The sequence below is a fragment of the Balaenoptera physalus genome, assembly GCF_965194825.1.
Source record: "Balaenoptera physalus genome assembly, chromosome: 2".
Lineage (NCBI taxonomy): Eukaryota > Metazoa > Chordata > Mammalia > Artiodactyla > Balaenopteridae > Balaenoptera > Balaenoptera physalus.
The window spans coordinates 170,087,289-170,114,371 of NC_138883.1; the positions used below are offsets into that span (position 1 = coordinate 170,087,289).

The 27,083-nt window shown below is 48.8% G+C and overlaps 2 protein-coding genes across 2 annotated transcripts in view; one reads left to right on the forward strand and one right to left on the reverse strand.

Annotated features, from left to right (window-relative positions):
* LOC309654733 (cyclin-Y-like) overlaps positions 1–27,083 on the forward strand; it is a gene marked incomplete at its 5' end in the record, with an annotated part of 74,609 nt that overhangs the window by 36,709 nt on the left and 10,817 nt on the right. The gene's annotated exons all lie outside the window — the stretch shown is intronic.
* On the reverse strand, positions 6,739–25,258 carry FZD8 (frizzled class receptor 8). The gene has a single exon (XM_082452841.1). The coding sequence runs from the start codon at positions 24,457–24,459 to the stop codon at positions 22,390–22,392; it is 2,070 nt and encodes a 689-aa protein (XP_082308967.1). The 5' UTR covers positions 24,460–25,258; the 3' UTR covers positions 6,739–22,389.

A 27,083-nucleotide genomic window follows, 5' to 3' on the forward strand; every position in this document is an offset into this window, starting at 1 on the left:
CCAGCCGTGGCCCCAGAGAAAACTGGGCCCTGTTCTTCTATGAGTCCATGCTTGGGTTTGGGTTTACAAATGGTGCCTGTATTTGGGTGGCACTGGGAAGGGCTGCTTTGGCCTCTCTGCTGATGTCCCAAATCCCACTATCAGAGGATCAGAGCCCTGAAGTTTTTTCCATGGAAAACTGTAAAATCCATTCAGAGTGATGGAGGCCAAGAGAGGGGGAGAGGTGTGGAGTCAAGGATAAGACATGTGGGTTCTGCCCCCATGTGCATCATTTCTTGGCAGGTCACTCCCTTCCTTTGGGCCTCGGTTTCCTTCTCTAAGGGATGAGGGCCCAGACTAGATGCTTCCGTAGTGCTCCTACATGGTTAGGAATCCACCAGTGGTGGGTGCAGCTGTCAGTCCTTTTAACCTCAGTAGGGGCTGGTTTATTAGGCCTGTCCATCCTCTACCTGCCTGAGCACAGGTTTCCATAAATGAAAATGGTCAGAACAGGAGAGACCTGCTTGTCCCGGGGAGAGCTGCCATGGAGAGAGATGCGGGCCTCATGAAAGGGGCCTGTGAGGACGACTCACCAGCTCCCCACTCTGCTGAGAGATGGCAGAGGCTGCGTGGACAGACGTGGGGTCATCTGCTGTGACCCCTCACTGTGAGAGCAAGGTTGCAGAAGAGGCTTCAAGCGTTCTGGAGCGTGGTTGGCCGTGTCAGCATTGGTGGTGGCCACCTTGTCAGAACACGCACAGGGGGTGACCCTCCTCTTCTCTTTGCTCTCACAGGCCACTGTACATCTCCCCTGGTTCAGAACTTAGGTTTTGAAGCCTTTGAAGATCTTTTCTTTCTTTTTTTAAAAAAATTATTTATTTATTTGTTTTTGGCTGCATTGGGTCTTTATTGCTGCGCATGGACTTTCTCTTGTTGCGGCGAGCCAGGGCCACCCTTCGTTGCAGTGCGTGGGCTTCTCATTGCGGTGGCTTCTCTTTTTGCGGAGCACGGGCTCTAGGCACACGGGCTTCAGTAGTTGTGGCACATGGGCTCAGTAGTTGTGGCTCGTGGGCTCTAGAGCGCAGGCTCAGTAGTTGTGGCGCACGGGCTGAGTTGCTCCGTGGCATGTGGGATCTCCCCGGCCCAGGACTCGAACCCATGTCCCCTGCATTGGCAGGCAGGTTCTTAACCACTGCACCACCAGCGAAGCCCAGAAGATCTTTCCTAGTCATCTAAGGGGAGGGGAAAAAAATCTCAGACTGTATCCGAAAGGTAAAAAACAGCGAAAATCATGTGGCTATCATCCTCCTTTCCAAGATCTCGGTCTGCCTCTCTGCATCTTTGGCACGCTGGGTGAATGCAAGATGGTTCACGGGCTTGTGTTCCTCCCACAGAGTGTTACTGAGTCACCCACTGCCCAAGGTAGAGGCAGCAGGAGTTAAGGTAATTGTAGCTGCTGCAGCAGGTCACCCCAATCTTAAACATTTAACACAGAAGTGTCATAAAGTACAGAGCCAAGTTTTCTGATTGATGGGCAGCTTTCCTCTGTGTGGTGACTCAGGGATCCTTCCATCCTAGGCTCTACCATCTTCCATCTGCTGTGGAAGAGACCAGACTGGTTCCAAGGCCAGGTCTGGAGAGGGCACAGGGCACACCTGGCTAGAACTCGGTCCTGATTGCTTGGAAGGCTGTGAAGGGTGGCCTACTTATACAGCTGGCCCTCTGCATCCGTGGATGGATTGAATTCAACCAACCATGGATCTAAAATTAAAAAAAAAATCCAGAAAGTTCCAAAAAGCAACACTTGAATTTGCTGCACGCAGGCAACTATTTACGTAGCATTTACATTGTATTTACAATTATTTACATAACATTTATATCGTATTAGGAGTTACAAGTCATCTAGAGATGATTTAAAGCGTAAGGGAGGATGTGCTTAGGTTATGTGCGAATACTAGGCCATTTCATATTCGAGACTGGAGCACCTTCTGATTTTGGAACCAATTCCCAGCGGATAGTGAGGGATGACTGTCCGGGAAGAAGGAGGACAAGTTGGGGCCAACAGCTGGCCAGCATTTGCCTCAGGCAGCACCCATGCCCTGGGTGCCTGCCCCGTGGGAGGGATTTAATGCATTCTCAGCGGCCCACGAACCAGTCTCAGGAGGGAAGCTAAGCGAGGACGTTGGCTCGGGTCCCTGCACCGGATGCACTGGGCCCGCAGAGAGGAGAAAGGAGGTGACGAGGATGAAGAGAAGTCACGGGAAAGGGCCTGGGACCCAAGTCTCTTGTACTGGGAACCGCCCTCTTAGATATGTGCATTTCAGACGAGAAAGGATCTTCTTAGTGGGTGTAAGTGCACAGCGATGGTCTTTGCTCAGGATGAATGGCTCGTTAGATGGTGTCTAAGTCTAGCTTTCTAGGTTAGGTTTCCAGAAATCTTCCCGGTTGGTGTCCTGGCCGCGGTGGGCACCAGCTGGTGGAGCCCAGGTCTGAACCACCACGCCTGACCCTGGCTGCCCCTGAGACAGATGCGCAAGAGAGCAGTGAGCTGACGCGCTCGGCCGAGAGAGGGTTATTTACGGAATGAGTAAACACGACTCTTCTTTTGTAGGATGCTAAAATCCACTGAGAGAACCTACGTCGAATTTTCTGAGTGTGAATCTGGTTTCTGGCAGGAAGTGAGGAGGAGGCCCGGTGCTTTGCAGTGAAGGCTTGTCCGGGGTCGCCCCCTGCCGTGGAGATGCCGCCACCACTAATTCGGCATCCCAACTGCAGGGCCCAGCTGGCAGCCGAGCCCCTGAACCCTGCCAGCTGTACTTTGGTTGCTCCGTGGGAGAAATGTTTCCTAGAAAGGAAACAGATGTCTCTCGCCCCCTCCCCACATTGGAAATAGATGAATGTATATTTTTCCTCCCTCCTGTCATCATAGGGTGATGGGCGACTTTCCTCAGGCAGCTTTCTCCTCTGCGCTGTGACCCAAGAGAGAGATGTGAGTGGCAGAAAATCGAGCCGAAAGAAGTGACTAAGTTTTCTCAGAAGCTAACTCGGATGAAATGCGTTTCATGGAGAATTCAGGAAATTCAAAATCAAATGCAAAAACTAGATTTTAGTAAGAGTCTCCTCCTTCCCTAGACAGGTGGAGCACAGAAGTACATGACCCGTGTAAAGGATGCAGCGATTGTGTAGCATGTGCCTCTGGCCGACTGGCGTCCACATCCCAGGCTCCCAGCCAATCGCCCTGCCCAGAGGTTGCTTGGGGGGGGGTTCTTCTCCCTGCAGCCCTCCCTCCCTCCTCTGGCGGGTGCTTCCTGCTTTCCACACAGCCCCTGTGTGTGCTTTATCAATAGGCTGAGAAATGAGATTTCAAATCAATGGAGCTACGTTGATTAACCAGTATTTATTGAGCATCAGCTCTGCACCTAGCATTTAATCTCTTGGTTTTGTTTCTTTCTGTGAGGCTAAGAGAAAAAAGAAAATCAGCTTATCACCTGAGAGGCCAGCAAACCGATGGGAAGAGTTCTAGCTAAAGGCCATTGTTCCGGTTCAAATAACTCCTCCAATTCCTGTGAACTTTGATTTTCTCTGCCCTGAAAGGAGCATGTAAGGACTGCCTTACTTTGTGGGCTTGTGGGGAAGTTCAGATGAGATCGTGGAAGTGGATGCCCCCCGGCAAGAGAACAGAGCCGTGTGTAAGGTGTGTCCGGGGCGGTGGGTTCACCCATGCTTGACAGATGACTCTAAACGGGTCTCTCCAGGAATTTGTGCTGATAATGACATTTGCATGAGGAGGAAGATGTCCGCAGGCTCAGGGATGCACCCAACCTCCTCCCCACATCCTTTCTGACCAGCAGAGGCCTCTCGTGGACCATATTTAGGGTGTAATATTTCTAAGCACCAAAATGGTAATTTATTTCTGGTGCCGGTCTCTTGACCATTTTCACTCTGTTCTGTTCTTGCTTATCCCCGCCCAGAAAGAGCAGGGTTTAAGAAATCTCAGCAGCAGATCTGGGAATTGTATTAGGTTAACTTTGGAGAACAGGGGGTGAGAAATCAGGGCTAATGGAGAAACTGGGGGCACTCTGGCCTCCTGGGAAAGAGATAATTCAACAAGACAATGATTCATCCTCTTGGGGTTGAGAGTCAGCCCCTTATTTCTAATTTATTTTTGCCGACGGTGTCTGATTGTCCACTTCCCTGGCTTTCACGTGATCAGGCTGCAAACTGCAAACGTTTGGCCTGAGAGGTGGATTTGTAGTAAAAGATGACAGCTGAGACCCTCAGCGGTGGCGTTCAGGGCGGATCCTGCAACCCTTGCAGTGTGACTGCCCAGGAAGCTGTGTAGTGGACGTGCCAACAGATGCAAATATCTCTCTTCATTTACTATTCCTCCTTCCAGCTGCTTGCTAAACAGCCACAAAAATTCCCTTGCGGCTGTAACTTGTCAAATAAGGTATCTGCAAAGGTGCCTGAGGTTTTTTTCCCCCTGGGTTTAGGAAATGATGTGTTATTTTGTGTTTAAGGATTTGTTTTCCTTTTCTTGTGTTTTAGAAGGTTAAAGTGCTTTTGACCTCAGAAATAGTATTTGAGAGGTAATTAAATGTCTGTAAATTGGTCTTCTTCACCTGGGATATTTGATCCGAAAAAAGCCTCATGCATTATTAAAGTTTACACTGAGCATATCTAGGGCCATTTCCTTCAGAAATGAAAATTCAGTCATTTCGTAGAGGTGGTTTGCGGGATTGGCCATTAGAAGGAAATAAAGTCTTATGCTAAAGGAGGTTCATCAGATTTTGTTCTGTGCCCGGAGTGGTTCTTCAGAGAGCAGTTGAGAACATCGTTAAGCCTGTACTCCAAGGACAAGGAAATGTTTCCATTCTCCCACCAGCTGAGGGCTCTGGGAACAGTAGCTTTTTTTGTTTGTTTGTCTTTGTTTCCTCATCTATTAAAAAAAACAGTGTCACCTTTCAGAAGTAAGATAAATGTAAATATGGAAGATGACTTGTTATGTCCACGTATTTATCGAGCATCTTTAATATGTCTGGTACTTGTACAAGGCAAGAGGTGAGTTACAAGAGAAAGATAAGGAAAGACCATCCTTGATTTGGAGGATGTCTTTTGATGAGACAGTTGAGGAATAAATGCAGGCAACATATGCTTAAAAATTAAATTTCATGGTTCAGACTTGGATATTTCATTATAAAATTTCTGTTGTTTATAAATAAACCACCATTGAGCTGAATGGCAAAACTTCTCAAAGTAGAGGAACTGGACCACCTCCGTTACTCACGTGGCGGCTGGGCCTCAGGTGTCAAGCTACCGCACCTTTCTGGGCGCTTCAGGTGCCCCTCCCTCAGGTACTTGCCTCCTCACTGCCCTGCTGGCCGTGGCTCCTCACCTACACTGCACCCCCAGGAGGCCTCCCAAGCCCATTCCCTCCAGCATCTGTCTCATCATCTTGGAATCTTCCATCTGCCAGGGGCCTTAGTGACTCAAACTTAACGAGCTAATTTTACACCTGGGTAAATGAAGGTCTAGGAAGGTGAGGTCACTTATCTAATATAATCTGGCCAGCTGGTGGCCAAGCCTTCCCACTCCCAGCTGGTTTTGGTCCTTCCATCGCTCCGGGATGCCTTCTTGAAGGCAGTCAGACAGAAGGGGTTATCGTTCACAAAGCTGAACGTTGACAATAGTGTAGGCTTTCTAGGAGGTTAACAAATGAACAGAGGGTGCACGGTCCCCATAGAGTGAGTCCTACATAATATATATTCACACACACATATGTATATACATATTCTTTGTCATATTATTTTCCATTATAGTTTATTACAAGATGTTGAATATAGTTCCCTGTGCTCTCCAGTAAGACCTTGTTGGTTTTGAGTAAGTCTTGATTGGTGGTATTTGAGGCCGTATGAGAGGTCTACAGTAGAAGAAGAATGCAACTGGTGTTTGATTACAAGTTAGAGCGGCAGACATTTCTTGAAGTTAAAACAGTTATAATGGGAATATAAGAACAGAGAAGTTTTGTAATAATGCCCCTAGCCTCCCTCTATAACACAACATCATAATCTGTTTGTAGTCTTAGCTTCTCAGGTGTTAAAATTTATAACTGCACTTGTAATACTCTTATTCTGCTTTTCCCCCTTGCTCACCAATCATACACATTGTTCATGATTCTCTGATCTTTATCAGCCGTTTGAATGGGTGCAGAATAATCCACCAAGTGACGGTGCTGATCATCAGCCCCAGCCTCTGCTATGGAACATTCAGATTGCTGTTGAATGAAGTGCTTCTAGCTTTTTGATATTAGAAAATAAAATAGCATGGGCACACAGGCCTTTTCTCTTATTGGATTATTTCTCTACGATAAATTTCCAGAAAATTTTTATTAAAGTTTGCATACATTCTCAACTTTTTTTTTTTAACTTTTGGGTTTATTTATTTATTTATTTATGGCTGTGTTGGGTCTTCGTTTCTGTGCGAGGGCTTTCTCTAGTTGCGGCAAGTGGGGGCCACTCTTCATCGCGGTGCGCAGGCCTCTCACTATCGCGGCCTCTCTTGTTGTGGAGCACAGGCTCCAGACGCGCAGGCTCAGTAATTGTGGCTCACGGGCCTAGTTGCTCCGCGGCATGTGGGATCTTCCCAGACCAGGGCTCGAACCCGTGTCCCCTGCATTAGCAGGCAGATTCTCAACCACTGCGCCACCAGGGAAGCCATACATTCTCAACTTTTTTTTTATATATAGTAAATCAGTAGTGCTTATTTTTTTTTTAATTAATTAATTTATTTTTGGCTGTGTTGGGTCTTAGTTTCTGTGCGAGGGCTTTCTCCAGTTGCGGCGAGCGGGGGCCACTCTTCATTGTGGTGTGCAGGCCTCTCACTATCGCGGCCTCTCCCGTTGCGGGGCACAGGCTCCAGACGCACAGGCTCAGTGGTTGTGGCTCACGGGCCCAGTTGCTCCACGGCATGTGGGATCCTCCCAGACCAGGGCTCGAACCCGTGTCCCCTGCATTGGCAGGCAGATTCTCAACCACTGTGCCACCAGGGAAGCCCCCATTCTCAACTATTAAACCACTTTTGACTCCAGGCAGACCATTTGTGATGCTTCCATAATTTCGTGGGTTGAATTTAAAATGCTAACCCTAAAGATGATATTTCCCTGTCATGCTTTGTCTAGAACTTGGGGGAGTTCCCTCCAGGTAGATGGCGTGTCTGAGACCCCACTAAGTCTGTCAGTGAAGTTGACCTTGGGCATGGAACTGAATCACAGTGACACACGTTAGTTACATTTTAGTAATTAACCAGTTAGTAAAATAGTCATCCTTACCTATTAGAGAATTTAAATCCAATAAGATTTACAAGTTGGGCCAACTTTTCAAAGAACTTGATCAGCTAGGTGTGTTTCAGTGCATTCCAGGTTGTAATTATTTAAATCATGATTTTCCCCTATGCTTGAGGAAATTGCCTTTCCGGAATAAATTTCAGTCCAGATTAAACTCAAAACCACAATTCTATGTTTTTCAGCTTGTGGCTCCCAGCTGTCCTGATTAAGAGCTGGGCTTGCCTGGTTCCCAGGCTCTTCTGCCCCTCTACTTTATTTCAACTTGGCAGCCCCCAGACCCAGGTATGCCTGGAAGTAAGGATGCTGAGGGGCTGTCTAGAGGCGGTGGAACCTGCACGGCTCTGACGGGTGGGGTTGGGGAATGAGGAAGAGGGATGAGGTCCTGGGTACTTGGTAACTTTCACCAAAGAGGAAACCCTGGTGGAAGATGGATGCTGATGGTTTCTGGTTTGGAAGTGCCGAGGTTGAGTTGTCTGTGGAGCGTTCAGGAGATGCCCAGCTGGAAGTTGGTCTTACTGGACCAGAGCTCAGAGATGTTTGGCAGGAGACAGATTTGGGAATAATCAATGTAGAGCTGCTATCGGGTCCTTGGGCATTCGTGCCCACACTCTACCCTCTGCTTCAGGCAACCCCTAAGGGACAGGGAAAGAGCCAACAGTGTCAGCAAGGCTATCAGGATCCCTATGGTCACTTCTAAGGGAGCGAGTTCCTTGTCTCCTAATAACAACCAGGCCTCATAGCAAAGCAGCCCCGATTATTCACCCTGAGCAGGGTCTGAGTCAGTGGGACAAACAGCGGATCTGCAGTATTCCAGAAGTTGTCAAATATCTGTGCTTGAGTTTATATATTCCTTTAAAACTCTAAACTCTTTCCTTCTGTGTCCTCCTTTCTGACACCACCTGGGTCTCCATCCAAAGCCTCTGATGAGATGTATCATATTTACTACACCCCAGGGGGGCCCAATGTGCGCCGTGTCCCCCATTCCTTGTATTTCCGTGTCATTGGCAGGGGGAGGGGTCTGGCATCCTGCACCTGATTTGGTGGATAGAGCAGAATTACTTACTTACTTAACATTATTTCTATAGGCATGAGTTGATATCAAACCTGGTCTTTCGTTTAAGTGTCCTTATGCTGTTGCTTCCATTGTTCTTGTTGCCAGATTGTCTTTTTCTCAGATGAAATTTACCTTTTTTTTGGGGGGGGGGAATATTATTTAAATTTCATCATGCTGATATCTTTTATTGCCAGTTTTACTTTCCAGACACACATGGACATGATGCCCCAGCAATGGTGGGTAGAGTGCTGGGGAGAGAAGAGGGCCAGGGCGGTGGTCTAAAGGGGCTTCCCAGTGGCTGGCCTTTCTGGAGAGCTTGGTCCAGGCACCCAAATTGGTGCCACTATAAGTCACAGTCTCCAGCAGGGTCCCCACCGCTGTCCCCCCGACTCCATGTTTTCCTAGTTAGCTTCCCATCAACCATTTTAAACTCTTCTTCCCCACGCCCACCTTAGCTGGTGACCTTGCTTACTGCCTGCCCTGCCTGGCTTTTCTTTTTTTGGCTGCTCCATGTGGCTTGCAGGATCTTAGTTCCCTGACCAGGGATCGAACCCAGGCCCTGGCAGTGAAAATGACGAATCCTAACCACTGGACTGCCAGGGAATTCCCCTGTCTGGATTTTCTGATTGAATCTGTCATAACCCCCCTACAGGATAGGTAGTGGGGCTCAGTGTACAAAAAGTTAGAGAAGGTCCAATAAACTCCAAGTTCCCCACTGTAGCCCCAATATAGGGCATAGTGTCTGGCGCCAGGTAGGTGTTCAATAGGCAATTTTTCAAGTTAATTTTAACATAGGAGAAACTTAAAACTATGGGGAGATGGCAGCGCAGAAGGAAGGTTTGAAGACATGAGATAAAGAGGAATCAGTAACAGAACAGCTATTCGACCTGATGGAGGATCAGACAAAGAATGCAGGTGAGGGGATTGGCCCTGAGTGGAGGGGAGATGTCTCCTTGGAGACTAGAGGCAAAGGGGTCAGGGCGGAGCAGACGGGATGCTCACGGGAGGGTGGGGAGTGTCTGTGGGCAAGTGTGTTTGGAGAAAGTCTGGAACAGCTGCCATAGGGAACGGAGAAGGAAGCTGACCAAGGACGCGCACAAGAGATCAGCCTGTGTCCCTCTGGCTGGAGGAGGGCATTAACTGAGTGTCTACTGCATGCCAAGAGCACAGGTCAGGCCAGTTGATCCTCTCAGTAGCCCTGAGACAGATTTGACAGATAAGGAAACCAAGGCTCACTGGTAACTTTCTCAAGGCCACACAGTGAAGGAAACTGCAGCAGGAATTTATTAATAGATCTGACTCCAAAAACCTGTGTTCTTTCCCATACCCCACCGCCTCTTGCAAGGTTTTGGCTCATTATGGACAAAAGCCCTCCCTAAGCCGCAATCAACTCTTGGCCGGCTCGAGGCTTCTTAATCACTCCTTTTCTGGGCCAGGAACAGAGAGGACGCTTACGGTCATGGAGGTACTACCTTTGCCAGCTGCTGATTTTTCCATGAGGAGAGGATTTCTCAGCTGCTTGATGAACTCACTCTGTGTGCCTCTCCCACTGGGTATGCAGCAGTCTGTTTGCACTTGACCCTTTGATCAGATGCCCGACTGCTCTGCTCAGGGCATAAGGAACCTCAACCATGTCTTCTTACACAACTTAAAGTTCAATAGTGATATAAAACTTTTAAAATTCACTTTTTATAAACTGAATCCAACAAGTCTTTAAAACAGAGGTGTGTACACTACTATATATAAAATTGATAAACAACAAGGACCAACTGTATAGCACAGGGAACTATATTCAATATCTTGTAATAACCTACAAGAAAAGAAAAGAATCTGAAAAGTTATATATATATAAAAGTTGTATATACATATATACACATATATATGTATATATGTGTATGTGTGTATATGTGTGTGTGTATATATATATATATATATATATATATAAAAAACTGAGTCACTTTGCTATACAGCTGAAACATTATAAATTAAGTATACTTCAATAAAATAAAAGCCCCAGAGGCGTGACATATTTCTATAACTCTTGGAAATTTTTTCTAGTTGGATGGGGCCCATCCATGGCTGATGTTTGAAATTACTCATCAAGATTCAGCTCTTGAATTAAATATTCAAGCTTGGATACCTTTTAAAGTCCCAAGGCTTTGGGAGAAACTGCTCCCTGTATCACCTGGTAGCAGCAATTACTTTGGTGATCATGACAGATCAATGATTGTGATAAGAGGAGGAGGAGGAAGATGATAAGTTCAGGGAAGGGGGGGGTGGACTTCTTGGGGATGGAGGGGAGAAGAGGTTGGTACCCAAGTGGGAAGAGGGAGAAAAGGAGGAGAGACTAGAGTCACAAAGATGAACTTTGTGTGAGAGACACCAAGGGATGGAGAAGGGAGCCCAGGCAGGGAGCTGGTGCTTGAGGAGATCAGGGCAAACACCAGGATGAAGGGCCAGAGGCAGAGTTTAAGGCCCCATCATTGTGAGGCTGGGTAACAGCATGTGGGGATAGGGTGCAGAAGGAGCCTAGTGGCCTTGGACATTTGGGAAAGCGGAGGAATGGTGACTTGCCTTTGTGTGTGGGGGTCAAAGAGGTCTAAGGGCCTCGCTGATCTGTTGGTAACTCCACATCTCTAAATAGGGCCAACAGAGGCCCAAAAAGACTCCCTTTAGAGAAATGGAAATAAAAACAAAAATAAATAAATTGGACCTAATGAAACTTAAAAGCTTTTGCACAGCAAAGGAAACCATAAACAAGACAAAAAGACAACCCTCAGAATGGGAGAAAATATTTGCAAACGAAGCAACTGACAAGGATTAATCTCCAAAATTTACAAGTAGCTCATGCAGCTCAATATCAAAAAAACAAACAACCCAATCCAAAAATGGGCAGAAGACCTAAATAGACATTTCTCCAAAGAAGACATACAGATGGCCAACAAATACATGAAAGGATGCTCAACATCACTAATCATTAGAGAAATGCAAATCAAAACCACAGTGAGGTATCACTTCACACCTGTCAGAATGGCCATCATCAAAAAATCTACAAACAATAAATGCTGGAGAGGGTGTGGAGAAAAGGGAACCCTCTTGCACTGTTGGTGGGAGTGTAGATTGATACAGCCACTATGGAGAACAGTATGGAGGTTCCTTAAAAAACTAAAAATAGAACTACCATATGACCCAGCAATCCCACTACTGGGCATATACCCTGAGAAAACCATAATTCAAAGAGAGTCATGTACCACAATGTTCACTGCAGCTCTATTTACAATAGCCAGGACATGGAAGCAACCTAAGTGTCCATCGACAGATGAATGGATAAAGAAGATGTGGCACATATATACAATGGAATATTATTCAGCCATAAAGAGAAATGAAATTGAGTTATTTGTAGTGAGGTGGATGGACCTAGAGTTTGTCATACAGAGTGAAGTAAGTGAGAAAGAGAAAAACAAATACCGTATGCTAACACATATATATGGAATCTAAAAAAAAAAATGGTTCTGATGAACCTAGGGGCAGGACATAGAGAATGGACTTGAGGACACGGGGAGGGGGAAGGGTAAGTTGGGACGAAGTGAGAGAGTAGTATTGACATATTTACACACTACCAAATGTAAAATAGATAGCTAGTGGAAAGCAGCTGCATAGCACAGGGAGATTAGCTCAGTGCTTTGTGACCACCTAGAGGGGTGGGATAGGGAGGGTGGGAGGCAGATGCAAGATGGAGGGGATATAGGGATATATGTGTACATATAGCTGATTCACTTTGTTATACAGCAGAAACTAACACAACATTGTATAGCAATTATACTCCAGTAAAGATGTTAAAAAAACAAAACAAAACAAAACAAGACTCCCTTGAGTCAACCCAAGATGAGGGAGTGCATGTGGTCTCCTTGGGGTTATTGGGAGACTCTGTCCAGGTATATCTCCCCAGGGGACCTTGCCAATAACCCTGCATGTGTTTCTAACACCAGTGTTTCCTAATAAATTGTTATTCATTAGTTGGGTCAGAAAGCATGCTTTCTATATTACATTTTATTTTTGGCTGTGTTGGGTCTTCGTTGCTGCGTGCAGGCTTTCTCTAGTTGCGGCGAGCGGGGGCTACTCTTTGTTGCGGTGCACGGACTTCTCATTATGGTGGCTTCTCTTGTTGCGGAGCACGGGCTCTAGGTGCGTGGGCTTCAGTAGTGTGGCATGCAGGCTCAGTAGTTGTGGTGCACGGGCTTAGCTGCTCTGCGGCATGTGGGATCTTCCCAGACCAGGGCTCGAACCTGTGTCCCTGCATTGGCAGGCAGATCCTTAACCACTGCACCACCAGGGAAGTCCCATAAATTACATTTTTTTTTTTAAATACCTCCCAGAAATTCTGGTTTGGATGGGGCATGTACTCTGTTTTGTATTCTTTTCCTTGGAGCCTTGTTGGGTTTGATTGGTGAAGAGATCATAAGGAAGTTCATTGTAAATAAAAGGAAGCAGGATGGAACTTCGTACCAGAGAAGGAAACATGGATGTCATCAAAGAGGAGGACACAGAACGAGGGTGGAGGGACCCCAAAGACACACTTCCTCTACCTCTCAAATGGGTGCTTGCCCCCAGCCCAGCAGGGTGCCTCTGGATGGGGGCTGGTCCAGTGGGGGTGTTGTGGGAGATTTGGAGGCAAAATACAGGCCCAGAGACTCACCTAGAACTGGGGTTAGAATGGCATCCAGGTTGTGTCAGTAGAGTTTTGATGTGCTGGGAAATCACACTGCTGATAATCCAAATGGAATTAACACCTTTTGTTGTTAACTTGACACTTCTCCCCCAAGCTAATGAACAGCTTACTGTAAAACTAAATTGGTAACTTTAGGGGCCTGGAAAAGAGTTCCCGACTTTCCGCAGACCCACCCTCACTTTATTGAACTTGGAAACTTCTGTGTTAGTCTTGCATTAATCCTTCTTGAGCTGGCACAACACGATTGTGCTGGGAAGTCATGGAATTCACCACATTCATCCTTTAATTAGAATAAACTTGGATTTAAAAGCTTCTATGTGATTTGGAAAAATCCAATCTTTGGTCTCAGACTGCTAAATCCTCTGAGAATTTTGAAATGCAAATATACAAAGCATAATACAGTGTTAGGTTCTATTAATCTGAAGAGTATGTGAGTCATTTTAAACCTAGAGTATTTCAGACTTAGTCATTTCCTTCATATGAAATCCAACTTTCCAGCATAAAAGTTATGAAGGGCAAGGTTTTCCAGCATATAGAACTACATACACATCTTCAGTGTGGGAACTGGGTATGGAGGTAGGATTGCTAATGGGCTTTGCAGCATTTTATTGCAACTCTGGTTAAACTTTTTTTTTTTTTTTTTTTTGCTTCATCCAAACTTTGCTTCTCGTAAACTTTCTTCTCTATTTTTCTCTCCTCTTTATTCTTCTTGCTGTTTAGCTCTACTGGGTGTTCATTTTCTCCAGTGAGTTTCACATGAAGAAAGTGTCTGCAGCAGAACACAGTGCTTTGAATCCCCTCCCATATCATGGTGGTTCACGGAGATGCTGAAGTGTAATTCCCAGTTCTCTGCACAGTAGGTGCTCGACAGACATGTGCTGAATGAATGGATTTTTAGAACAGCATAAAATTTTTAAAAATGATAGAAATTCTCTCTTCTGAGTGGGTTAAAACACTGACATTTAACCATTATAAGGACACTGGAAGTCACAAGCATCTCATTGAGGGGTTTATACTTATATCTTGATTTTTCTTCTTTTTCTTGTAAATAGGGATTTAAAATATACTATTTTTCTCTCGATCATGTCACTTGTTTCTAAGAATTGTGAGACGGGCAGAGTGATAGTACATCAATTATACCTCAACTTAAAAAAAGAGAAAAAAAAGAAGGAAGAGCCATGCAATAATTATTACCCTCATTTCATGGATGAGGAAAATGGAGTCCAGAAACATTGATAATAAAAACTAGAGCAAGAACACAGAAATTCTTAGTCCAGTTCTTTTTGTATTTTACTTCCCTCCTTTCAGGAGAAGGCAGACTTAACTGTGGTGAATAGTCTATGGGGAGCTGTGGTGGTCGTTACTGCTATTCAATAAATATTTCCAGGCACATGGTTACTTCCCTGCACCCTTTGGGGTGTAATATGGCCATATGATTTGCTTTGGTTAATGACACATGTAGAGATGACACTGCCATTTCCAGGCAGAAACTTGAAGAATCAGTGGCTATATCCCTTCCAACCTACGCAGGGAAAATGGAAGCACATGCCAAGATAAAGCTTTCAGCAACCTGGCATCTAAGGTGGAAAGAATCCTTCTACTGACACATACTGGACAATGTGTGTAAGTGATAAATTATTATCATTGCTTTATTGAAGTATAATTGACATACAATATAATATTAGTTTCAGGTGTACAACATAGTGATTTGACATTTGTATACACTGGGAAATGATCCCCACAAAAAGTCTAGTTACCATCTGTCACCCTACAAAGTTCCAAGTTTTCTTTTCTTCTTGTCATGAGATCTTTTAAGATTTACTTTCTTAGTAACTTCCAAATTTGTACTACAATATTATTGACTATAGTCCTCATGCTTGTACATTACACCCCCATGATTTATTTATTTTATAACTGAAGTTTGTACCCCTTGACCCCTTCACCCATTTCACCCACCCCTCGTCTCCCTCCCCTCTAGCAACCACCCATCTGTTCTCTGTATCTTTGAGTGTTGTTTTGTTTGTTTTGTTTTTCAGATTCCACATATAAGTAAAATCATATGATTTTTGTCTTTCTCTGATAAATTATTTTTTGTTGCATTAAGCCATTGAGATTTTGGAGTTGTCTGTTATTGTAGCAAAACTTAGCCTCATTTTGATTGATACAGAAACGAAGGAGCATACGTGGGTAAAGAATGCGTGGGTCACTGGGTGGCTGGGTGATGAGATGAGTGAATAATCACTTGTGACTGGATAAGGTCCAAGGGATAAATCTCTTCTCTTTGTACCAATGTCCTAAGTGCATAGATTCAAATAAAGTGTAAACCACAAGGATCGAGGAGGGTATTTTGAATGAGGGCACATATATGTTCATTTTCACAAGCTAAGTGTCTATAGCTACATCCTGTATTTCTAATCCCAGCGATGCTATGAAATGATACCTTTTGTTTGGTTCTAACAGATCCTTTTAACAACAACTTCCATTTTAGCAACTTCCAGTTTTTTGGTCCCCCAAAAGTGTCTGTGTCCGGATTCCTGGAATTAACTTCTTTTTGGTTCCTATTAAGTATAGCCAAGGATGCTCTTTAATGGTATTACACAAAATTTGTATCCTGTCTATGGGTTTGACCTATGACCCTCTGCTTAGACTCTTTCTTACAGAAATTGGATGAGGTCTGACAGTTAAGATCTAAGATCATACTTGTTCTGTAGACTCAGGAAAACCTCAGAGTTTACTTGTGGAATGAATCTCACTTTCTGGGTCTTTGGTCAAGGTCTCATCCCTTCTTTCAGGGTACCTGGAGAAAGAGTAGATTTCTGCACTGAATAAACGTTATCCGAAAAATTCTAAAACTTGAGCAAAGTTCCAGCATCAGGTAAGATACTATGAGTTTACTTTTAAAGATACACATGGTGACATACATTCAGGATCACAGCCTACCTGCCTCTAGGACTACAGGGTGACAGGTCACCTGGTCTTGGAAAGTCACACCCAGGTCAGGTCACCACAGGATGAACCTTCATTTCTAGCTGAGTTGGTTTTACTAAATAAACATTTACTGAAGAAAAAGAGTATCTTTAATTTTAATAGCTTCTACTAATAATATATCGACATGATTGGGTCCTTCTAGGTTTACAGGTTGGGTTTAATTTCTAGGTTAAAAGACTCATTCCCTATGTACCCAGTTTTTGGTTGTTTCATTACAAGTGAAAGAAAAAGCAGGGTTGTCTAAAACAGCCCTGTGTAGCGAGAGCTTCCGTTCAAAACAACATAGCATGAAGTTCTCCCTTTGGACCAGGTGAGGGCACCCTTGTCCTCTCCCAAATATTTACTCAAGGTGACAAAAAATAACCACTTCCATTTAAATTAGTTAAATTGGACGACAAAAGCAGTTTGCTTAGTTAACTTCTAGTTGTATTTTGTTGTTTCACTTTAGATCATAACGTCACCTTCAATTGCAGTTCGCTGGCTTTCAACTCTGCCTACACATGAGAATCATTCACCTGGGGTAGTCTGAGAAAACTTTGAATTCCCAGATTCCATGCCCAGAAGTTCTGGTTCAGCTGGTCTGGGGTGCTGCCGGGACATGGTGTTTTTAAGAAACACCCCGAGTGCTTCTAGCATGTAGGCAGGGGTGAGAGCTACTGCCAGGGTGTTAGTTAATTAGAAACAGGTTTGTTAGAGGATGAACGTTGGAAAGAGTTTTTCTAATTTACATTAGTGTACGGTTCACCTGAGCATTAAATAAGGTGCTATAAATAGGTACCTTTGTCCTTGGTGAATAATGGTTCTCCCCAAGGCTTGGAAAGCCATTAAAACGTGGTCATTTAGTTAAAATTTATCCTGACTTTGCTGCCTGGCCGGTCCTCCTTCACTCCATCCTTCTCTGGCCGCCCCATTCCGTGTACCACCATCCTCTTGGGGCATCTCCTGGAGCCTGTGGTTTAAATCAGCTGAGCTCATCTCCCTTCCCGCTGGTCCTCTCCCTCCAGAGGTTTCCGCGGGGCTCAGCCACACTCTCTGTTTGCTGCTCCGGCCCGGCTCTTCAGCACCCAGCGGCTCTGCTTTTCACTTTCTTCCTGGAGGCTCCAGGCCTCTGCTGACCAGGGCACGGTACTCCCACTTTGGGGCCCTCTCCCCGGCGTGACTCCATCAACCGCTGACCGCTTCCTTCCTCCCAGTCACTGCAGCTCCTAAGTAGCAGACAGACTGTGTCCTTGGGCCTTTGTATCAACTAGGAAAATGTGAACTTGGCCACTTATCGTGTTACTGTGAATGCGGGCAGTGCAGAGCAGGTGAGCTGGCCCGTGTCAGCCAGGGGCCGGAGAGGCAAACGTTCCCGGAGCTCTCCGGGCAGCCTCTCAGGCTGTGTGTTCAAATGTTCCTCTGTAGGTCAGCACCAGACCATGGAAAACCTGGACTCTGGTAGGATTCTGGGACTGGCTGAACACGGCCAGGAGAGCTGATGTCAGGGATGGCTGCACATGGTGGGTGGTGGCCTTAGGGACTTACACAGACACCAGGGCAGCGGGAAAGGCCAGGGAAATAGGAGTGACACGTAGGATCTGTGGCTTCTAAGCCCAGCTCTGCTCCTGGCTGTATGACCTTGGGCAAGTCCAGTCCGCTTCGGGCATCAGCTTCCTGGCCTGAAAATGAGGCACCTTCGTGTGCGTGCTGAACGGCTGTGGAACTGGATACAGCACAGCTTCCGATTCCACATTCCATCACATATTCCTAGGCCACGCCGCTTCTCCTTGTTCACAGAGCAGCAGGGTTCTCAATAACCCCTTTAAAACTCCAGGATCGCACAGGTGACCTAAGATCTTTGGTCCCCTTCCCCTTGACCAGTGCCGCCCCCTCCCACCTGGCCCTACCGGTCACTCTGATCCTCAGGAGCAAGAAGCCTTCAGACATGGGCTTCGTGAAGCTGTCCCTTTCTATATGCACTCCTCGCAGGCCTGGTCTCCCCACACTGCTGTGCTCAACTATTCCAAAACGGACGCCTCCCCCTCTCTTCCCTTTGGCTGACCTGTATCCTGGCACGGTTTCTATTCCGTGGTGTGCTTCCACGAACACCTGGCTAGACGATGGGGGACAGCCTGCGTCCCTCTCAAGCCAGCAGCGTTTGTGCACGGCATTGGAGAGCATCCACCGGAATCCACAGATGGACTTCATGGTGGGAGCCTGTAAGGCGTGTACTGAAATGAACAAGCCGACTGCATGGCCCCCCTCCAGATGGTCTTCACGATTTATTCTTTCTCCCATTAAGTTTTGGTGTGGTGAATCTTTGGTGAGCTGCTCATTCTTGAAATAAAAGTAACTCAGAAGACAATTTTTTAAAAGACCTATCATTGGATTTCAACCCAGCCTAGATTTTTCGCATAACTGTTGTATCGAGAGTTTAATTCAACTGAGGTCTCTTGGGGCCTTAAACGGATGCAGTTTGGGGAATCTTTTTCTTGAGAGAAGGAGTTCAAAATTATGAATATAAATAGCTGCAGGCCCTCTGTGCAGGGGTCAGGCCTGCACCGCGGGGGGCTCAGTAGTTGAAAGAATTGAAATGAGGGAGCCCGCCCATCCTCCGGTTCTGGAACTTTGCAGCATCGCCAGGTGGCAGTATTGTATCAAGTGTGGAAGTTGATCACCGTGGGCGCTGTGTGCTGCATCTCAAGGGACTATTTTGTAACTATGCTTTCAGTCGCATCCTGTGCTCACAACTGCGTGAGGCTCCATGTGTGACTTTTCTTTTGGCAAAACAATCCGATTTCCTTCCCTCAAACTTTGAGGACTTACAGAAACCTTTAAGGTCATCCATGCAGGTGACATCAATACAGGTGTCACCGTAATGGTGACAAAGTTTGCTCCTTAAACTTCTAATACACTTTCCCCTCTGTTTTGTGGTACTTTCAAGTTGCGTTCATTATAAAGCAAAAAGAAAGTGTTTCACATAACTTCTGCCACAAGTACTTTTAATGAGCTTTGGCTTTTCTAATGCTTTTAACCATATTAGACTTTATTTACATTGATCTTCTAGCCACACAGTAACCTTATCCCCTCCTTGTGCCCCCGTATTTGACAAGGTTTTCAGAAACTCATACTGGCTCCATGCTCTGGTGAGGGATCCATCTATATTCATCTAACACAGATAGCCAAATACTCTTCCTCCCTTTTCCCACCCCTCAAACCAATTTGGAGTTTTTAATCCCATTAATAGATAACTTTTGGGTACTGGCAACTTTGCAATTCAAGTTCTAGGTTTAAAGGCAAGGAACTAGCACTCTGTTTTAATTCTCAGTCTCTAAAATCAGCCTCTGCGATGACAGGTGCAGCTTTCTCCTAAGAGCTGTTCTCAGAATTGTAGCCATTTTGTAAAAGTGATCAAATGTGGCATTTTACAAGGCTCTACTGAAGAATTAATAAAGGAAAAAACTTCAAAGTTGACCATTTCCCACTGTCACATAGTTGAAAATATGTCAATAGTGAGACTCCTGCTAAATTTGGAAACCAACAGGCTAGTTAGTCTTTTAACTGTCTCTCCTTCTCACGTACGTGATAAAGACTGCGGGAACTGCCTTTAAAACTTTACAACTGAAAGTGTAAGTTTATGGCTGGTTTATGTACACAGAGTACATGAGAGTCACCCCATGGGTTAGATGCAGGCCACTCACTGGTACCCAAGTTACAAAATAGTAATTCTTTAATATAAACTGCCAGGAGGTGAAGATTTTACAGTGGTTCTGACTTTAAAAAAATAGAATCGGCATGATAGCTAAAGTAGGTGTTCTTCCCGTATATCTAATTTTAAAAATCCAATTAACACCAAGAATGACTCTGGAAAGGATTTGCAAAATGTTTCTACCAAGAAACCCTCCTTAAAAGCCTGTTACATGACAAAGATCAGTCAAAGAAGTAGTTTCCATCCTACTCATTAAAGGAAAAAAAATTTTGCACCACTAAATATTCCTATTAGGAGAAGTAAAGAGAACAAACTTCTTAGCAGGATGCAGCGAACAAGTCCCCACCCAGCCCCCAATGTGTGATGCCCCCCATCATTAGCAGGGTAGCTGCCCATTTCTTATCTTGATTGACAGGTTAATAAGGGACCTGGGGCTATCTTTTCAGTCTGAACACACAACCTTACCAATTACTTTTAAATTATTGCTAATCTGTCCGAAAATAACAAGCAAGAGGAATAAAAATATCTGAAAAAGAGAAATGTCTGCTGAAGAAGCTTTTACTTCCGGTGCTTTAAAAGGTTCGGTTCAGAAAACTTGCCAGAATTTAGTCAATAGAATTTAGGCACTGAAGGTTTTTTTTTTCTTTCTTTTTTTTTTTTTTAACGAAAAACTTGTAGTTTATAATAGTTCATTGGTTCAATTAGGAGCGAAAAAGAAGGGAGTTTTGTAATGCAATTGTCCAGCAAAGGAAAACGCTTTAAATTGGGGGATTATGTGCGCAGACCACCTGTAGGGCATTCAGAGCCCTTTTCTATAATGCTTCAACCCATGCCTAGCTGCCTGCAGGCTGGCTAACAATGCCGGGGAAAGCTGTTTAAAAGGCTGCGCGCACTTGTGCCTCTGGTCTTCACTAACTGTTACAAGTCTTCCTCTCCGTCGCTCTCTCTCCTTTTTAAAGTAAAAGTCCCACATCCCTTTAATGGAAGAACTTTAAGGCTCCGCGGTGGCCAATTGGTCTGCACCAAGAGGAGCCGGGCCGCAGGGAAAGAAACTTCAGACTATACAGCACATTTGGAGAGGAGAAAAGATCAAAGTTTTTCAAACTCAAAAGACCAAGTTCCCTACAGATTAACCCTATTCATTTGGCTCCTCTTAAAGGAATGGTGTGCTGAGCCACTAGGCAGACAGGTAAAAAGTTCAACAATTGCCAAAGCATTCTTCTGCTAATTCAACAGCCTCTGCTCAAATCAATTAGCTTAGTCTTGACAGAGGAACAATAGCTTTTTCTCTAGGAAAAGCAGCACATGTGATATACACAAGCCTGGAAGGTTATTAAGATGTTAACCCGTTAGTTTAATCCAGTAAAGAGCGCCTGCTCTGCCACCAAACTGTCGAGTGACTTACACTGTAAAGTGTGATCGATGGTTTAAAACATTAACCTCTACCCTACCCTTCCGCAGTGTGTTCAGTCCTGGAAGAGCTGGTGCTTTCAGAATCACAGACGTGAGAAATGAACGTGGAGTTTGAAGCCTTTAGTGATATACAAGATAAATAACAAGGCGGAGTGGAATTAGTGCCTTGCAAAAGTTCCGTTTACAGACACTAAGGTGAGTGTCCTTATCCATGGATCAGAAATGAGCTACCATTCAAAAAACACCACCTTCTCGGGAAAGGTGCAAAATCTTAATCTTGATTTCAGTTCAATAGTGATATTTCAACTTTGCTAACAACTTAGGAACTAGAGTTTAACAGGTCATTTTCTCCATGCCTAAGGGCAGTGTACATAATGAGGAACTAGCAAATGTCCGTGTTTCCAACGGGCCCTCAGCAAAAAGCACTTTCAAGGTTTAACAGTTTAGGAGAGGCAGGGGGAGAGGGCAATGTTTAAATCATTTATCAAAAGTCGTTTTATTGCCAAAATAGAATACTTATATTTGTTCTTACAGGGGTGGCCTCTAAACTTTTTACAGAAAATGTACAGACTGTATATCTTTGGATATGTACATATTTTACACATTTTTACAATTTAACAAATAATTATATAAATACATCCTCTAATGTAAGAAACCCGTATTTACTTGGGGTGTATAATTAAGACATTTCTTGTTTGTTTACTTAAGGCATCTGCCTGGTCATTAAGAATACCCAAACCGTGCAATCCCATTAGGTCGCGGTCATCCCTCCTCTAGGACGTGTTAGGGGTGAGGGTTTACGCAGGAAGAGTCGAGGGCGGAAACTAGGTCCCTCAGGTGAAATCTGTAGGTCTGGCTTCAAGCTCAGCAAATGGCAACCAGCGAGGGCTCCAAACCTTGGGTCCTGGAAACGCGGCAGCAGAGCTCACGCTCCTCTGCCAAGACAAATTAACGCCTGGCGGGAGGAATTCCTCGCCCGTCGGTGGAGGAACGGGGGCTGGGTCTGGGAGCCTTCAATGCCAGGTACTTTGTTCTAAGCGAGTCCCAGCTAATGGATACCATTAAGAGTTCATTATCATGCTAATAGCAATCAACACGGTGAAGGGGGGGACCCTCTGCCTCCGAGTGCCCCCCCCCGGCAACACTCGGTCTCCTCGCCCCCTCCCCAGCCCTCCCGGGCGCCCCCTCCCCTCCGCTCAGACCTGGGACAATGGCATCTGCTTTGGATAAGACACGGAGCTGGCCGTGCCAGACCGCCACGTCAAGCCGGTGCTGACGTCGCTGTACAGGGAGCCCGCCCCGCCGCCCGGCCCCCCGCCCCCGCCGGCCCCCGGGCCCCCGCCCCCCGGGCCGCCCCCCGCCGCGCCCGCGCCCGCCGCGCCCGCGCCCTTGCTGGCCCAGCAGCAGCGGGTGCACAGCGCGCGCCACGACTCGAGCGTCTTGCCGGACCAGACCCACACGCCCGACGTGATGCCCACCACCAGGCACATGAAGTACTTGAGCATGAAGACGGCGTAGTCGGGCCGGCGCGCCTGGTCCGGCTGCAGGTCCCGCAGGCACGGGCAGTTGTGCGTGGCCTCCCAGCGCGGGCGGTTGTGCTGCTCGTAGAAAAGACAGGCGACTACGACGGCGGCGGGCACGGTGTAGAGCACGGTGAAGAGGCCCAGGCGGATCATGAGCTTCTCCAGCTTGTGTGTCTTGGTGGGGCCGCCCTGCTGCTTGATGACCGAGCGGATGCGGAAGAGCGACACGAAGCCGGCCAGCAGGAACATGGTGCCGATGAAGAGGTAGATGACCAGCGGCGCCAGCACGAAGCCGCGCAGGTTGTCCAGGCTCTGGTTGCCCACGTAGCAGATGCCCGCCACCGGGTCGCCGTCCACCGAGCTGAGCGCCAGCACGGCGATAGACTTGACGCTGGGCACGAGCCACGCGGCCAGGTGGAAGTACTGCGAGTAGCCGGCGATGGCCTCATTGCCCCATTTCATGCCCGCCGCCAGGAACCACGTGAGCGACAGGATCACCCACCAGATGGAGCTGGCCATGCCGAAGAAGTAGACGAGCAGGAAGACCACGGTGCACAGGGCCGGGCCCGTGGTCTCGTAGCGCACGTGCTGCTCCACGGCACCCAGCTCCTCGTACTCGCCGCGCCCGCCCGGGCCGCCCGCGCCCGCGCCCGCCGCCCCCGCGCCCGCCGCCGCGCCCCCGGCGCCCCCCGCCCCGCCTGCGGCCCCGGCGCCGCCGCTACACGCCACCTTCTCGTGGCCCGCCACCAGGCGCACCAGGTAGCCAACGGACACGAAGAGGTAGCAGGCCGAGAGGAAAATGATGGGCCGCTCGGGGTACTTGAAGCGCTCCATGTCAATGAGGAAGGTGGAGACGGTAGCGAAGGTGGACACGAAGCAGAGCACCGACCACAGACCTATCCAGAAGACGGTGAAGGCGCGCTCGTCCTGGCTGAAGAACGGGTTGTGGCAGGGCAGCGCGCAGTTGGCGATCTGGCCCGTCTTGACGCGATTATAGAGAGGGTGCCGCTCGCTGGACACGCTCACCATGGGCGCGCGGCACTGGCAGCCCGGCTCGCAGGGCGCCGCGCCGCCGCCAGGGGGCCGCGCCTTCCCGCCTCCGCCGCCACTGCCGCCGCCGCGCGCGGGGGGCGCAGCCGCGTCCCCGCCGCCGCCCCTGCCGCGGGACGGGGGCCGGGCCCCGGGCGGGCGGCCGTGGCCGCTGCCGGAGGGCGGCTGCTCGCCGGGCGGCGGCGGCGGCGGCGGGCGCCGCGGCGGGCTGGGCGCGGCCGTGGTGAGGTCGGTGCGGTTGTAGTCCATGCACAGCGTGTCAGGGTTGCCCTGCTCGGGCAGCCTGTCGCAGCGCATGCGGTCGGGCCAGGCGAAGCCGTACTGGCGCATGAGGGGCGCGCAGCCGGCCTTGGCGCGCTCGCATACCGAGCGGCAGGGAGGCAGGGGCTTCTTGTAGTCCTCCAGGCAGATGGGCGTGTACATGCTGCACAGGAAGAACTTGAGGTCGGGCGAGCACTGGATCTCCACCAGCGGCCAAAATTGGTGCACCTCCAGGCCCGCCTCGTCCTGCGTGTCGTGGTTGAACTGGTTGGGCATATAGGTGTAGTTGTAGCCGATGCCCTTGCATAGCGGCACGGTGATCTCCTGGCACGCCAGCTCCTTGGCCGAGGCGGCCGCAGCGCCGCTGGAGCGCTGCAGTAGCGCCAGGGCGGCCAGCAACGAGGTCACTTCCAACAGGTAACCCCACTCCATGCTGCGCGCCTCGGCCACGCGCCTTCGCCCTCCGGGCGGCGCGCGGAGGGGCGCTGGGAGATCCTGCAAGAGCGCCGGAGGAGGGGAGAGAGGGCGCCCTGCCGGGCTCTCTCCTGCCTCTCACGGGAGGGGGGTCTGCCGATAGCCTGGTCCCTTCGCGGGACGCGTCCTCACGGCGCTGCGGGAGACGAGGGTGGCTGCCGGAGGGCACCCCGGTCCCCGGGTCTGCCCCGCTCACTCCGGCCGGGCTCAGCCCTCGCAGGGCAGAGTGGCCGGCCCCCGGCTCATCGTCCCTCTCTCGCTCGCTTTCTCCGCGCGCGCCGGTGACTTTGCCGGGCACCTAGGGCGGCGGCGCAGCAAGTTTCCTCTCGGGCGGGCCGCTGCGCGCAGTCAAGATGGCTGGGCCAGGCCGCTCCGCGCCCGGTTCAGCCCCTGCGGCCCCCTTTCGGCGTCCCGGGGCTCATGCTCGCCCCTAAGGCCGCGCGGCTGCCGCCGGGGTTCGGGGCCCGCCTCCACCGAGGCCACCGCCCTCTGTCCCCGGCGTCGGTCCGTCGGTCCGCCGCCGGGATGACGGGCCCCGCCTCCGGTGGAAGTCCGCGTCGCGCTCCGGCCGGCAGTAGGGCGAGGTGTCGGCGGTCCCCTTCTCGCTGGACTCACGGAGCTAAATTCAGGCCGGAAGGCGGAGCGGACACCTGAGCGGCGCGCCAGCGCCCCGCCGCCGCCTCCTCCTCGGCGGGAGCAGCGCCCCTCGCCAACTTCCCGCTCCGGCCCCGCTGCGCCCCGGCCGGCTCATGAATATTTATACGGCGCGGACTCGGTCTCCGCCCGCGGCCGGCGCGCCAATCCCGGGCGGGGGGCGGAGTCTGCGCGCTCCCCAGGCCCAGCCTTCCTGGGGCGGGCCCGGCTGTCCGCGCGGCCGTGAGCGCTGTCTGCGGCCGGAGTTTGGATAACCTTGGGATTGACCGCAGAGACTGAGGCTTTGCCACGACCGTCCCCACGGCGCTCAGTGGGGCTGAGGTCGGGGTTCCATTTCCCCGAGCCTGCGCTTGGGGACTGGGGACAAGGCTTTATGCAGTGAGCGCTTTCGGAGGCCCGTTTCGAACTAGTCAAGCCCCCGTTTCCTACGCTCCCAAACGTGGGCGACCTGCTGGCGAAGGGACCGCTCGCCCCTCCGCGAGACGGCGAGGGCGCGGGGACGTTGCTGGGGCCTGGGAAGGGGTGCCCTTCTTGGGGTTCTCAGAACGATGGTCTTGGAGGCTTGGCAATGCGGGAGGAGTGGAACGACTGCAGTTCATTCTGCCTGGTGGGGCTGGACCGGGGGCAGCCCTGGAGGAGGTGCCCGGGAACCCAGCGGGCGCGCGAGCGGCGCGGGCCCGGGGGCGGGCCCGGGGGGGGGGGTCTCCTCCCGCCTCCGCTGAGTGACGTAGGGGAGCCTCAGTTTGCTTACCTGGAGAATGGGGTCACAGTACAGATCTCAAAGGGGGTTCAGCTAATTAGGTGAGGTAAAATATCTATAAAGCACCCGGACACAGTGAAGAAGAAGAAAGAAAGAAAAAGAGAAAGGGAGAAAGAAAAACTTGTAAATAGGCCAGACTGGAAACTCTGCGGCTGGATTCTCCGTCTTCACCTCGTGCTTTTGGAACATATATACATCTCTCCAAAGTTGACATGTTTTTGCCCGAGCCTCCTCCTCCGCCGTGGGAGGCGGCGCCGGGACCTGGCGCGGACGCGCGGACACGTCTCCGCGGTGCGCCCGGGGCCGAGCGTCTGGGGACCGCGGCCAGCGAGCGCGGCCCCCGCCAGCTCGCAGCCACCTTAGACGGGGAGGGGCCCGAGGGGCGGGCGGCCTGGCAGGTTCATTTACGCTTGTTAGGACGTCCCAGGGGGTTGTCTTTCTCCTAGAATGGAGTGTTTATTTTTTAATTGATGTGCTGTTTCATTTAGCGCTTGTATGGAACTCACGCTGGGGCTGTAATTACTGTAATCTCGGGAACAAGCATTTCAGTTAGCCAGGAGGGTGGCAACAGACGTCTTTCTCTCTCTCTCTTTCTTTTCCTCTTCCCCCTCCCTTCTCCCTCTCGTTCCTACCTCTCCTTAGTTTTTCTCCTCTTTCTCTCTTTCTGTTTCCAGATTTTTGCTATTTGTCAGGTTTCATAGCAGGAACGAGTACAGCTAGAAAACTAAAGTTATTGAGGATGTGGGGACGAAGGAGAAGCAGAACTAAAGGCACGTTTGAGGCCTGGTCATATTTTTGGGGGTGTGCGGGACGGTGGTGGTGGTAGTTGGTGGTTATCTGTTTACAAACAACTCGTCATGAAACAAAAATAACTAGCAGCATCTGTATAGTATAGTCGCTGCTATGCAGATACAGCGTGGCAGAAACCTGTGTCTTCCTCCTACTGTTGCCTCTGGCTTAGTTTAGCAACCGTATTCTAAATAGAAAGGCAGAATCTCCCCCACACCCCAACCCCACCCCTGATTTTTGGCAAGTTCTGTATTTTCACCAAGAATTCTAGGCATATCCAGCAGGCAGTGGTTATACCCCACTGTCTTTCTCTCTTTTCTTTTAAATTGAAGTCTAGTTAGAACCTCTTTATACTAAAACAAAACAAAACAAAACACTT

Coding starts and splice junctions, on each gene's coding strand:
- FZD8 (XM_082452841.1), bottom strand. CDS start 24,459: ATGGAGTGGGGTTACCTGTTGGAAGTGACCTCGTTGCTGGCCGCCCTG.